General features: G+C 55.5%; 2 protein-coding genes across 4 annotated transcripts in view; one reads left to right on the top strand and one right to left on the bottom strand.

The window, feature by feature from the left end:
• Nucleotides 1-1,432, top strand: part of DNAH1 (dynein axonemal heavy chain 1) — a 105,292-nt gene extending 103,860 nt beyond the window's left edge. The window contains exons 76-78 of the mRNA XM_041462546.1: nucleotides 136-342; nucleotides 711-945; nucleotides 1,311-1,432. Coding sequence (XP_041318480.1) covers nucleotides 136-342; nucleotides 711-945; nucleotides 1,311-1,432 — 564 coding nt within the window. The remainder of the gene's footprint in view (nucleotides 1-135; nucleotides 343-710; nucleotides 946-1,310) is intronic.
• Nucleotides 1,433-1,703: 271 nt separating this feature from the next.
• Nucleotides 1,704-13,353, bottom strand: part of BAP1 (BRCA1 associated protein 1) — an 11,868-nt gene continuing 218 nt past the window's right edge. The window contains exons 2-17 of one of the 3 annotated variants that reach the window (XM_041463904.1): nucleotides 11,216-11,245; nucleotides 11,063-11,117; nucleotides 10,271-10,403; nucleotides 9,761-9,880; nucleotides 9,215-9,276; nucleotides 9,001-9,143; nucleotides 8,368-8,446; nucleotides 7,603-7,726; nucleotides 7,167-7,284; nucleotides 6,615-6,802; nucleotides 6,137-6,270; nucleotides 5,081-5,553; nucleotides 4,803-4,960; nucleotides 4,000-4,092; nucleotides 3,407-3,479; nucleotides 1,704-3,135 (exon numbers count right to left, since the gene is read on the bottom strand). In XM_041463904.1, coding sequence (XP_041319838.1) covers nucleotides 3,002-3,135; nucleotides 3,407-3,479; nucleotides 4,000-4,092; nucleotides 4,803-4,960; nucleotides 5,081-5,553; nucleotides 6,137-6,270; nucleotides 6,615-6,802; nucleotides 7,167-7,284; nucleotides 7,603-7,726; nucleotides 8,368-8,446; nucleotides 9,001-9,143; nucleotides 9,215-9,276; nucleotides 9,761-9,880; nucleotides 10,271-10,403; nucleotides 11,063-11,117; nucleotides 11,216-11,245 — 2,117 coding nt within the window. In that variant the 3' untranslated portion in view covers nucleotides 1,704-3,001. The remainder of the gene's footprint in view (nucleotides 3,136-3,406; nucleotides 3,480-3,999; nucleotides 4,093-4,802; nucleotides 4,961-5,080; nucleotides 5,554-6,136; nucleotides 6,271-6,614; nucleotides 6,803-7,166; nucleotides 7,285-7,602; nucleotides 7,727-8,367; nucleotides 8,447-9,000; nucleotides 9,144-9,214; nucleotides 9,277-9,760; nucleotides 9,881-10,270; nucleotides 10,404-11,062; nucleotides 11,118-11,215; nucleotides 11,246-13,353) is intronic. The other 2 variants (XM_041463913.1, XM_041463921.1) reach the window with 2 other exon arrangements.

Below are 13,353 nucleotides of genomic sequence, written 5' to 3'. Positions count from 1 at the left end.
ACGGAGGTGTCTCCTGCCTAGTTCAGCTCCCAGTTGTTGCCAGCCCCTGGACTCTGGGCAGCTCTCAGCAGCTGAGGCACAAGGTCTAGGCTGTCCCTGACTGCCTTCAGCACCTCTCTCTGTGGTGCCCCACAGGCCTATCCGTCCCTGAAGCCGTTGGCATCGTGGGTGAATGACTTGGTGCAGCGGGTTGAATTCCTGCAGAACTGGATCAGCAATGGGATCCCCTCTGTGTTCTGGATCAGTGGATTCTTCTTCCCCCAAGCCTTCCTCACTGGGACACTGCAGAACTTTGCCAGGAAGTCTGTCATCTCTATCGACACCATCTCATTTAGCTTCCAGGTCAGTAAATCAGGTGGAGAGTCCGAATTTATTTGGAATCTCCTGCTAGAAAGCCACAAAGGCCCTGACCTGCCCAAAAGGTGAAGCCACCAGGCTACCTAGCTGCCTGTGGCTCCATCATCCTCTTTGTACTTGGATACACCTACCCACCCACATTGCCAGACACCTCCCCAAGGCTGGCAGAGGCTTCTGCTTCCAGACCTGTTCACATCCCCTTCCACCAGCTCTGTCCCAGGCTGCCCCTGAGAGCTGTGGCATGCTCTCCTTTGGCAGCACTGGCTTAACTAAGAGCTGCTTAAGAGGCTTCTTGGGGCTGAGCCGCCAGGGACACGCCTTGAGCAGGGCCCGGCGGCCCCTCCCCATGGCAGGTCATGAAGGAGTCGGTGAAGGAGCTGACGAGCCAGCCCAAAGTGGGCTGCTACATCCATGGCTTGTTCCTGGAGGGCGCCCGCTGGGACGCCGCTGCGGGTAAGCTGGAGGAGTCACGCCCCAAGGAGCTCTACACGGATATGGCTGTCATCTGGCTGGTGCCTGTCGCCAACCGCAAGCCTCCAGAATCCGGCTCCTACCTGTGCCCCATCTACAAGACTCTCACTCGCGCAGGTACGTGCCCTAAAGGCAGACTTCCAGAAGCAGGGGAGCTGCGGGAGCAGCTAGGAGGGGCAGCCCGGGAAGGGCAGCAGGGAGTTCCTTCTGCCATACACGGCCATAGAGAAAGAACTGTTGGCAGTGGCTGGCCAGGGAGAAAATATTTCTCCTGCTGTGGTTGAGGAGATGGAGCAGCCAGGTACCCTGGCTCTGCAGCAGTGCCCATGGCCAGGCTCTGCTCAAGCCCACAAGCCCACTGCCCCCAGCTCTGCTCAGCCAATCACCTGGCTTAGGGTGGGGACAAGGGCTCCTGGATGGGGTCACTTGTCTGGTCAGTGTGCAGCAGCAGCACCCTCTCACCCTTGCTTCCCACATTACAGGCACGTTGTCAACAACGGGCCACTCCACCAACTACGTGATTGCCGTGGAGATCCCTACGGACAAGCCCGAGAAGCACTGGATCAAACGGGGCACGGCCCTGATCTGTGCCCTGGACTTTTAGCCAGAAAACACAGTGAGCCAGCCCAGGAACCCACTGCAGCTGAGGGCCTGAGCTGCTCCCCCCTCTCCTCCTTCTGTTGAGGTGAGTCCTGCCCTTCCCCTGCTGAGGTGTGTCAATAAATGAAGCCTGGTATTGTTGCACTCCCCATGATTACTTCAAATCTCTGCACCAGAGAAGAGTGCCAGCAGGGATAACAGGGCTTGGAGCTGGCACGTGGTGCTCCCAGCCCCACTGCCTCCCACCCCCTTCCCTCACACATCTCTTCTGTGGCTGGCCGTTACAGGATAGCTTTATTCCTTCAGACAGATCCATTATTTACAGCACTTGATATTAGACACAGCAAGAGACAGAAGGATTTTCTTTCCTTCAACAAATACCAAAAGAACTGTTTCATTTCATAGTCAAGATCTGCACACATATTGAAAAAATTCAGTCTTCTTCAGTGCTGGGGAGCAGTGCTCACCTCTGATATCTCAGATTTCTGCCAAGCTCCTGGGGCTGGCAGGAGGCAGCCAGGCTGTACCAGCAAGCTCTGGTTAGCAGCCAGCCAGGGGAAAGAGATGTGGGCTGCCCCCATCCCACCTCCACCATTGCAGCAACCAGCCACATCCTCCCCTGGCAAGAGGCTTTACCAAGCCACAGACAGAGTGCACCCTCATGCCATGCCCAGCACCACCAAGGCCACCATATGCCTGGTCTGTTCATAATTCACGGGGTTTCTCTGGGGCCTGGGCCTGGTGCAATGCTGTGTGACCCACAGGCATGGCCAGGGCCACAGAGCTGGTCCCACAGAGAGCAGCCAGGGCAGCAAGAGGCACAGGCCACCTGCAGCACTGCCACAGAGGGCTGGGGACAAGGCCCAGCTCCACAGACAAGCCTACCCACCCTCATCCAGCAACAGAGCTGCCATGGCCCTCTGGGGAGCCAAGCTACACGGGGAAGGTGTCACGATCCCCAGGAGCTCAGCCAGCACCAGGCACTGGGCAGTGCAGTGTGGGGTAGGTGAAGAAGCAGCTCTGTCCTGGAGCCACCTTGCTAAGAATGGCCAAAGTCTGGATAAGGACCAAAAATCAGTTTGGGGAAAGGAGGGAGAAGGATAGAAAACACACATGAACACCCCAGGGAAGCACAGAGCTGAAGGCCCGGACACAGGAGGACACAAGCCACAGCCAGCTGTGGCCAGCACCGCCTCACATGGGCATTGCCAGCGTTCCCACAACGCCAGACCCATCCCCAGCTGGGTGGGCTCTTTCCCTCCAGTCACAGTCCTCAGCCAGGGCACGGACACAGAGGTGACGACATCTGGCTGCTGCCATGGCATGGTCAGGCAGCTGAGCACTCCAGACTCCCTTCTGCTGCAGGGACTCCTCCAGACAGGTTCTTGCCTTTCACAGCTTAGGCGCAGAGAAAAACGCGATTTCCCTTTGTCCCCAGGCTCTGCCTGGGCAGAGGGCTTGTCACTGTGGTCCCTCTTCCTTTAGGTAACATAGGCAAAAGGTAACATAGATCCAAGTGCCAGTGCCCAAAGCCACAAAGCCCATCTGCTGTTTGCCAGTCTTGGCTCTCTGGCTACTGGCGCTTGGCTTTGTAGGGGCGGGAGCGTTTCCGGCGGTCCGGCTTCCTCTGCTTGTGCAGGCGGCCGATGCTGACGCCCTGCCGCCGGCGCACCGAGATGTTCTGCTCCACGAGGCTGGCCAGCATGCCTGCAGGGACAGCACACACACGGGCCTGGAGTGCTGGCATTACCCATGCCAGAGGGCAGCCCTGCCTCTGTCACTCAAAAGCCATCAATGGGCACCTCTTGGGACTATAAACTGGAAGAAGCAGAAATCTCTGGCTCCCCAGATGGAGCATCAGCCTGTGCCCCAGGCCTACCCTAAACAGGGAGCCAGGCAAGGTGAGCAGCCCAGGCTCCCAGCTGCTGCTCCATCACACTCAGTGCCCCACACCCTCTGCCCTGTGAGCATGGCTCACCTTCCTGAGCCAGCATGGATATGAAGGTACAGATGAACTCGTCATAGTTGTGGGTTCTCCTCTGGTCATCAATCTACAAAGAGACAAATCCACAAATAATCCACAAGCAAGGGAGCAGGGAGAAGGGAGAGTTCAAGGTTAACAGGGAACAAAGAACTGGCATGCCTGGCCCATCCCACAGACTAGGGGGAGAGTGAAGGAGGAAGGGACCCACCACCCTATCCTGGGCCACTGAAAAACTGGGACTGTCCACATGTTCAGATGCCCAGCATGTTCCACAAAGAGCAGCTGGGAAGAGGTGAAGGTGGGCAGGGGAGGTATCTCTGCTGACTCTCCCCTGCCTCCTATCAGTGCTGATGTTCATGCCAGCACTGTATCACCCTTCCCTAGGCTGCCAGTGCTGGCCCAGGGCTGTGGTCTGTCCTGGAAACAGCTCTGCCCCAGTGGGCTGTTTGGTAACAGGGAAGAGACTCTGAATGGCTCCTCACTGCCATTCTCAGGTGAACTACTCTCCCTCCATTTTTACATAAAACCATCCCAGACAAAAGCCTTTGGGCAGCTGAATCAGCAGTGCAAACAAGCCAGTAGCACACCTTGAATTTCTTCCTCTTCTCTACCTCCTCCTTCAGGCAGGCCTCATAGTTTGCAATCTCTGCTTCCACACACTTGAGCAGCGCCAGCAGCTCCTACCAGGATCAAGCAAACCAAACATGAGCACAGACCCAACCACAGCCCAGGAGCCAGCAGGGTAAGCTGGCAGGTGCTCATCTCTGTGTTAGGAGAGGGATGATGCATCAAAGGAAAAACACTTGCCAGGGGAAAACAAGGAGATCAGTTCATTGTAGGGGATTCACTATGGCTAACCCGAGGGGAGGTGGGTTCTGCCCCAGCCCCAAGGTTTTGGGACAGGGGAAGAGCTGTCTGTGTGTCAGAATCCACCCACCCACCTCCAACTCCACCCCCAGGGCCCGATTCCCCTCAAAAACAAAATCTGAAGACTTCCCTTTGGAATAGCAGTTTCTACCCAGCTCTCCTCCAGGCAACCCTTGGTGCCCTTGTGCTGCCTGAGCCTGGTCCTGCCCCTAGCTGGAGAGCACAGACAGGCTGTGAAGTTACCAATGGTCTGGGACTAGGGGTGCAGGGTCTCACCAGCTCCTGGCCCAGAAGGGAGCACAGCAAGCTGAACGTCTCAGCTAGAGACAGGGTCTGTGCCCACTACCAAGGGAAAGGTCCCCGAGGTGACGCAAGGCACAAAACCTGCACTGCCCTGTGCCTCGAGGCATGGCTGCGACGACACGCGAGGGGACACCGTGCACATGCAGTTCAGTCACTGCCAGCGCTGCTGCGCCTCCGGGTGAGCTCCACGTTCCCAGGGCTGTCGCAGCACAAAACTCACCTTGGGAGAATACTTTTCCCCCCCAGGGTGATCACTGGTCCTGCCAAGTCCCACCTTCTCTTTGCTGTCACTGGCCTCACTGCCCTCCTTCTCCTCCAGTTTGATCGCAACCGGGGCCTCTTCACCGGGTTTGATGGAAGAGGGGGAGTTTTTCCCATCTACACACAGGGGAAGAAGCGTTAGGAGCCACCACAAAGGACTGGCATCCACCCCCAAAGTCAAAGGACACTGTCCTGTCACCCCAGGCAAGACACCACCCCCCTAAAGCAGGCACTTACCTGCAGCAGCCAGCGGGCAGAACACGCCGTCCTCGGTGAGGTGCAGCAGCCCGGAGCTGACAATGGGCCCCAGGTCCCTGACAGCGCGGTTGTAGCGCATGCAGTCGACGCGCAGCAGCCCGTCCTCCTCGCCGAACAGCACCTTGGAGATGTGCGAGGTGACGGGGCTGGAGGGGCGCGTGGGGTTGGCCGAGCGGATGGGCGAGCGCAGCGGCGAGTTGAAGGCGCTGCCGATCTCGGAGGCCGTGTCCGTGCTCTCGTTGCTGGGGGTGGGCGAGGGCTGGGAGTGGGTGACCACTGCCACGGCGGCACCCCCGCCGCTCGTCTTGATGGACAGGGGAATGGAAAGATCCTTTTGAGATTCCTTCAGCTTCTCAGCCAGGACGTTGATGGTGTTGGGCTGCAGGACAGAGAGCTGGCCATCTGCGGCTCCTGCCACATGCTCTTGCTTCACTTGCCCTTTCCTCTTGTACCTGCCCAGAAACACAGCAGGGAAAGTGAGTAGCTGGTGGAAAGAGGTGGGTGCCCACCATGGGCACTGCCAGCTCTGTACTCAGCAGTCCAGGCTGCCTGCTGGCATGAAACAAGGTCTGAAACACTTCAACATCACCCCCAGCGCCACCAGCTTCTCTTGCAGCACCTCAGCACCACTGAGCCACTCAGCCCCAGGGACCCATAGACTGGTGGGGGGCACAGGGTGCTGTGTACCCCCTGCTCTTCTTCCAAAGCCCCCAAAGTTCCCTTGCTGTGACTCCAACTTCCTGGCCTCAGCACTGTCACTAGAAGCTGAATTGGCAAATCAGCACTGTGGAACCAAGATTCCTCAAAGCCCCAAAGCCTGCTGTCAATGCACAGTTACTCTCAGGGCAGCTGAAATTCAGAGTTGCCTGTAAACAGCTACAGAAGGATTTCACAAAACCCAGTGAGTGAAAAGTAAAATGGCAGGTGAAGAGAAGAACGGAACTATCAAGATCTAAGGAAAGAGGTTAGGGAATCCTCACTGACGGTTCTGCAAATGTCAGCACCCGGCCCTCCACCCACAGCTCAAGCTGTCACCTGATGGCTGAGTTGGTGTTACGAACTTCCTCCTCATCATCATCATCATAGTCATCCTCATCATCTGAGTACTGCTGGTGCTGTCGGACTGGGACCCGGTTGCGACCCACTCCTGCTGCAAGGTCTTCCTCCTCCTGCAACACACCATTGCTGAAGGCCTGCTGGCAGCAGGACAAGGAGGAAGAACAGTGGACTCGTCCTTGGTCCAACCCAACACCAGGACCTAGCTCATCTGAGAGGAAACAGGGACCCTTCCCCATTTTTGTTCAGTTTACCCACATTAAGGTAAACCTCCTTTGTCAGGTCAGTCTTTATTTACCCTCTCCCCTCCCAGCCTGGGTTACTGCTGGACCAGGCTGGCTGCAAGGCAGGGCCAGGCTTAGGCCAGCTGACAGCTGTGGTCCCACTGAGGGGAGGGAGTGCAGGCAAAGAGCTCAACTTGAATCAGGTGTGCTGCTAGCCTGGCGCTCCAGCCTACCTGCATGGGGGACTTGGCATAGTTGTGGTTGTCCAGGAAGGCTGGCAGTCTCTGCACAATGGGGTTGGGGTTTGCTGGAGGGGCCCCATTGATGCCGCTCGCTGCTGTCTTTGGCACCGGTTTGGATTTGCTGGGTGGGCTCTGCGTGGCCGTGGGGTGGCCCTGGCTGGTGGGTTCATCAGTGCCATCTGCCACACAAGTACAGCACAGCCTTTCAACACCAGCACTGTCACCTTTTACTCCATGTCCTCTACCACCCCTTACCCAGCCAGGTGAGAGAAAAGCTCATCCACTCTCCCAGACCACAACCACCTCCATCTGTCACCAGTGTCCCCAGGCTCCAGCCCTCCCACTTTCAAGCTCTGCACCCTCCAACACAGCCCCAGGCACACAGGCATCACCATACCCCAGCACAGTGCACAAGGAGCAGGGCTCACAGAAAAGAAAGTGAAGCTGACAAGAAGACTGCCCCAGGTCAGCCAGCTGTTATCACCACCCTGTGCTCACGCCATGGCGGGCTAGGCTGGCAACACTGCTGGTACAAGGTCCTACCTGGATGAGTGCTCTCTGGAGTGATGGTCTTGCTGCTGGCTGGCTTTGCCTCCTCAGCAGGCTGAGACTCCTGAGACTTCTGTGTCTGGATCAGCTCAGGCTGAGTTACTCGGATAAGCTTTAAAGCAAATGACATAGAAACTGCATGCTGGACCAGCAACGACCCAAACCACATCCTCCCGACTCAAGCACTGCAGAGCTCATGAGGGTGCACCAACACCAAGTGCCCAGGTACACAAATGACACAGGTGAACCACCTCTCAGGTAAGCAGCAATACCCAAGAAGTGAGGCTGGCTATGTCCTCTTCCCACAAGACTTTTCCCACGGTGAAACAAAACCCCTAAAACCCAGGGCCCTGGCACCACAGGTGGATGCCCTGAAAAAGCCTATTCCCTCCACCAGCCTTGCACTCCCTCAGGGCCTGGGCTGTCCCACCTGCTGCAAGGCCTCCAGCACAGTCTGGCGGTTCATCTTCAGGATGTGCAGTTTGGACTCGTACTTCATCCTCCGGTCTGGCACCACGGCCATCAGGTTGAAGCGGATGTCGTGGTACGGCTCCCTGCAGGAAGGGCAGCAGCCCTCAGCCACGGGATCTGGTGACAGCCCCATCCCCACCTCCTGCCCAGGCATTTAACACCAACACACCCAAGGCTTCTCCCCAAACCTCACAACCTCACAGCAGCCAATGAAGCATTACAAGGCTTCTTCAGCCACCACAACAAAACACTCGCAGAGTCACGGGTTAGCTGAGGTGGGAAGAGACCTATGAGACTCATCTGCTCCAGTCTCTGCTCCAGCAGTATCACCCAGAGCTGGTCACAGGACAACACCCAGCTTCTGAATAACTCCAGAGATGGAGACTCCATCTTTAGGCAACCTATGCCAGTGCTGTGACCCTCATGCCCAAGCATCCAGGAGGCCCAGCTCAAGACCAGAAGCACCACCCCTTCTCCTATGGACTTGAGCTAACACAGACCTAACCAGGCCACTCCTAACACTGTGCAGCATTTGCAGGGACTCTGCATCACACAGGGAATGCATGCTCTGCAGGCAAGAGAAGGCAAGGGGCAGAGCACCTGCACCTCTCCATAGGCGACCTCCACCCCCACTTCCACAACCTGCCACTCAGAAACCACAGGACAAATAATCCAGGGGAATATGGCAAGGGGCCAGTGCTTGCCCCATGGGCCAGGACATTACCCTGCAGTGGCCAGGCCAATGCGCTCCATGATCACTCTCCTGGCTTTGTCCGTCCATTCCTCGTCATCTGCCCACGGCCCTGTGATAACAAGACACAGCTGCACTTAGCAAAGCAGGCCATGCTTGAGTAAACCAGGCACATGAAGGGCGTACCTTAGGAAAGGGACTGACAGACAGACACCTGGCAGGGATAAATAACTGCCTGAATGACAGAACTGAGGGATCAAGTTGTAAGAGAGGGGAGTAACCTGGGCAGCCCAATGGGATCTGTTTGCACCAGTTGTCTCAACACACAGCAGTTATTTGGTGAAAGGAGAGAGCAAGGAGATAAATTCTCCTTCCTATATGAAGTTATTTCAGAGCTGAAGGACCTTATGGCCCTGAGCAACTGGGAGGAAAATGGCAAGGCTGGAAAAACAAAAGCAATGCATTTAGAAATAACTGCTTTCTAGGCACAGTCCCCAGCACACAGGCTCCAAAATTAGCTGTCAAAACTCAGGATAAATCTGGGAGCCACTGGAGTCTGGGAGCCAACATTAACACCAGTTAACAGTAAGAGGCAATTAAAAACAATACATTTGGACATACCAGCGTGCTATTCACCAGTGTCAACTGGTGACAGTTGGCTCTTACCATGGTCAATGGGATAGACCTTCAGGCCGTCCAGCTCAAAGAGGCGTCCCTTGATGGGGACATAGCTGACAAAATGAAAAGCCTCCATGGTCCGCACTGCGCTGATCCCGTTCTGCTTCTCCGGCAAGTGCCGTGGCTCTGGCCTGCGAGGGAGAGAGGCCATGGAGAGTCTGCCTCCTCCAGATGGAGGCAGCTGCAGACACCCCTCACTCACCTGGCATGGCTGTTGTGGGCCTTGGCCAGCTCCGGGGCATTGCCGATGGCATAGCCTTTGCTCTGCAGCCAACAGAAAGAGAGGAGAACAGCTGAGAAGTGACAGGGAACAAATGAAATGCTTCACCTTCCCACTCCCTCCCTCCATCTACCCACAGGACCAAGACAGAAACCCTCAGGCACATCCTCTACTCTTCTGAGTTACAGGTGAAGTCCAAGATGGAAAAAGATGTAAAAAAACCCAATTTCTACTGAATAAATTACAGCTGGAGAAACACAGACTTCACAATAGGACTGAAGGGGGGGGGGACTTTTGATAACAGGCAGTAACATGACAGAAGGCTCAGAGCTGTGCCCAGCCTAAAGGGGACCAAGGCTCTGAGCAAGGCAAGGCAGGAATATGAGAGAGAAGAGGCAGTCCTGCTGCAGTGTGCAGCCACAGAGGCAGGGAAAGAGCCAGCTCATGAAGAGCATCACCCCAAGATGGGAGCAAGAGGCAGAGCCACCTGTGCCACCCCTGCACAGCCCTGCCCAACCCTGCCCCTACCTCGGGGCTAAAGCCTTTGGTGAAATCCTTCATGCGGCTCAACGTGGGGCCCAGGTCAACATTGTTGCAGTTCAGGAGGACGCTCAGCAGGGCATGGGTGGCACAGGAATTGGGGATCAGCTAGAGAGTAACACAAAGACCAACTTAACCAGAAGAAACAAGGCAGCATTTCAACAACGGCGTGTTGACAATAATCAAGTGAAAGCATTGATGCAAGAACCATCAGCACTTGTGAGAGCAGCGACCTGACTTCAGCTCTCACAGGAAGGAGGGAAATCAGTGTCACTGAATGAGCCTCACCATGCCACATGAGCATCTGCTCACAGTGCAGGCCACAGCCTCCCAGCCCTCACTGGATTCCCTCCAACCTGGAGCTCAGGGAAGACACTCCCAGAAAAGAGGAGCTGCCCTCATGACCAGCATGATCAATGCAGCCTGTCAGTAGCACATGCTCCCCTGAGGTGCTCCAGGAGACACCCCACACACACTTTCTCCAAGGCTGGAGCCTACCTGGTGAGCAAAGAACATGTTATTGACGATGTCATCGTCGATCACCGACGTCTCATCCACCAGCGTGGAGACCTTCCGGCGGGAGCGGCGCTCCTCAATCCACTTGAACAGGAAGATGAACCCGTACACGGGGCTGCAAGAGGAAGCAGCAGCTGCAGAGCTCTGGAACAACCACACCAGAGGGGCTGCTCTGCCCAGCATCAGAAACCCTCTGTTTCACAGCACAGCAAAGAGAGAGAGGAAAAGCAGAAGGACCAGTGCCATCTTTCTGGCAGTGCCCATCCCTGCACAATCCCCCAGCCCGACACTACTGAGGACACTCCTGCGCTGATGCTCCAGGCTCAGCCTACAGTCAAGCTTGAAAACTTTGGGGACTGACAAGTCTAAAGAAGCTGAGGATAAGAAATGAGAAGATCCCCTCTGGACACGGACTGAGTGCAGAACAGTGCCTGGCCACTGAATGACCCTCCTACTACACTTACCTTGGATTCATTTTGGAGAGGAATTCAGCAATGGCTTCTAAGAAGTGACAGCCTCAAAGCCTTTTCACAGTACCAGGACAGGGAGAAAGCTCACACTGCAACCACACCACCTCTCCATGGAGAGAGGGAGTTGAATCCCTTGGAGGATGTTCCTGAGCTGCCCCAAACCTGAGGAAGCCCTCCAGATCCATCACTACAGCTCTGACCTCCATGACAGACAAGCTCACACAGGCCCCTCTGAACTCCTGGCCATGAGTTCCCACAGACCACTCTGCTTAGCACAACTCACACTCTCAGGCCTCTGACTCACCCTTGGCATTTGCTCTGCAGGTCATAAATCTCCTCTACCTGCACTCCCTTGACCCCTGCAGACAAAGCAGAGAAGCTGGTGTCAGGCCCACCAGGAAGGACAGGACAATGTCAGGTACAAAAATGACTTCTCAGAAAGGTTTCCAGGACTTACCAAAATCTTCAACCAGGAGTGTGAAAAGACCTGAAAGGAACAAAACCAACAGGTTACTTCTGGCTGAAGAGAGCAGAGAGGAAATCCACTGTCATCATCCCCTGAGAGTCGCACGCGGCCCCAGGCCAAGGCACAGGCAGGAAATCCCCAGCAGAGCGGCACCAGGATCACACCGAGCCCCAGCAGAGCGGCTGCTGGGCTCAGAGGTGCTCCAACCCCCTCCACCCCCACTGATCATCCTCTTCCTCAAGAGAACCCGAACCAGCTCTTTCCTGCCAGAGCCCACTGCAGATGGGCTGCCAAGGGAGCAGCAGGGAGCACCTGAGTGACACACACACACACACTTGTAACCAGAGAGATAAATGACTGACGATATCACAAGGTACTTTAAAAAAAATATCATTTCTGTTCATGTTAGTGAAAGCCAGTGAGGGGAAATCCACACCACAGCAACAGGGCTGCAGGGAAGTCCAAAGGTTGAAAGAAGCTCATCTTCATCTCCCTGTCTCTTTGTGGGAACCAAACCTAACAGCCTGTCTCCAGTAGCTACAGAATTCAGGAGGACATAACCAGGGACACAGAGACAAGCACAAGAAAACAAGGATTATCAGACATCAGCACCTGAGCAGCAGCTGCCACTCTGATGCTGAAGCAAAGGCAGTCAGCCCAATTTTTAGGCAGTCATTCTGCATGTGGAGTAAGCGAGTTCGAGACTGGAATAACAAATCTGCTTCTTTAGCTCCCTTAGAAAGGCTGCTGAAAGCCTGGGAGGAAGTCCAGGGAATACCAATAAGAAGGATTAAATCCAGAGAAACATCCCTGTAAGCAATGGATTTAAGGCCCCTGATGTATGTGGCTCAATTAAGAAGAGCCCAAGGGGCTTCCACGCCAAAGTTAAAATGATTAAAACAGAGAGGAAACTCCTGGGACCAAAAGTCTTCATTAATTTAGCAGAAAACATTGTATTTCTTACAAAATGGTCAGTGAGAAGAAATAAGCTGTGGAAATAACATGCTTCAGACCAGTGGGAGGCCAGGCCACTACACCAAACCCCATCACCTTCCTGGTCCCTTCCAAGCCCACGTTTTTCTCTGGCATTTTTCAATATTTCATTTTACCTCAGCAACCACAAGAGGCACAGCCCTGCTGCTGACACCTCTCCTGGAACACCCCAACAGCCACACCACAAGATATGGACACATTCTGGTGTCCACAAGCACACATAACACTACGCCAGCAGCCTGGATGTCCCCAAGGCTCTCTTCCCCACCCAAACCTGGATCCACTGACCCCTCCTGACCAGTACAGCACCCACAGATTCCACCCCAAGCCGAGCCAGTGGGGAGATATTCAGCTACTGGGATGTGCTGGAAGCTGAGAGCAGCACATGGGTCACTCCTAACATCTGTCCCAGCTGCCACCCCTGCATCCAAACTGCCACTCAGCCAAAAGAAGCTGCCTCCGCCCAGACAGACTGTCCCCCAAGCAAACAACCTTCCCTCCCAGCTGTGAGAATCCAAACCATGCCATGATGAAGGACAGGAGGGGATGATTTCAGCCTTTTCCAAGTACAAGAAAAAAGAACAAAGAGCAGCAAAACTGGGGGTGACTGGGACACCGAGAGCAGACAGAATCCTTTGCTGAGTGCAAGACATAAGGATAATTCCAGAGGTCACATTTCCTCACCCACAGCCCCAAAACTCACCACCCATCCTAGAGAGCAGCTCCCAGCCTTGCACAGGACAACCCCATCCCACACTACAGCGACTCCGAGGGTTAAAACAGCATTTCAGACAACACCAGCTTTGGCCCTGAAATCCCAACCCCTGCAACAGCTCCCTCACTGCGCCACAGCACCCACCCCCGGGGCAGCGGGAAGGGGACACCCCTGACCGTCCTGCTCCAGTTCCGCCGGCCTCTTCAGCACCCGCTCTGTCCTGCGGCATCCCCTACTCTAGGCCTGCAGCCCACATCTCACCCCCCAGGCTGCACCGGTGCACCCAGAGCCCAGCCCGCAGAACCCCACCTGCACACCCCATACCCGCAGCCCCCCCAAACTTTACCAGCTCACCTCCCAACCCCCCAAAACTCCACCCGTGCCCCACAAATCCCACCCTTAAACTCCACCCGTGCACCCC

The sequence above is a fragment of the Pyrgilauda ruficollis genome, unplaced genomic scaffold (genome assembly GCF_017590135.1).
Source record: "Pyrgilauda ruficollis isolate IOZ18807 unplaced genomic scaffold, ASM1759013v1 scaffold10, whole genome shotgun sequence".
In the NCBI taxonomy this organism is placed as follows: domain Eukaryota; kingdom Metazoa; phylum Chordata; class Aves; order Passeriformes; family Passeridae; genus Pyrgilauda; species Pyrgilauda ruficollis.
The sequence above is the reverse complement of the archived record's forward strand: the minus strand, read 5'-3'. Positions and strand labels throughout refer to the sequence as shown.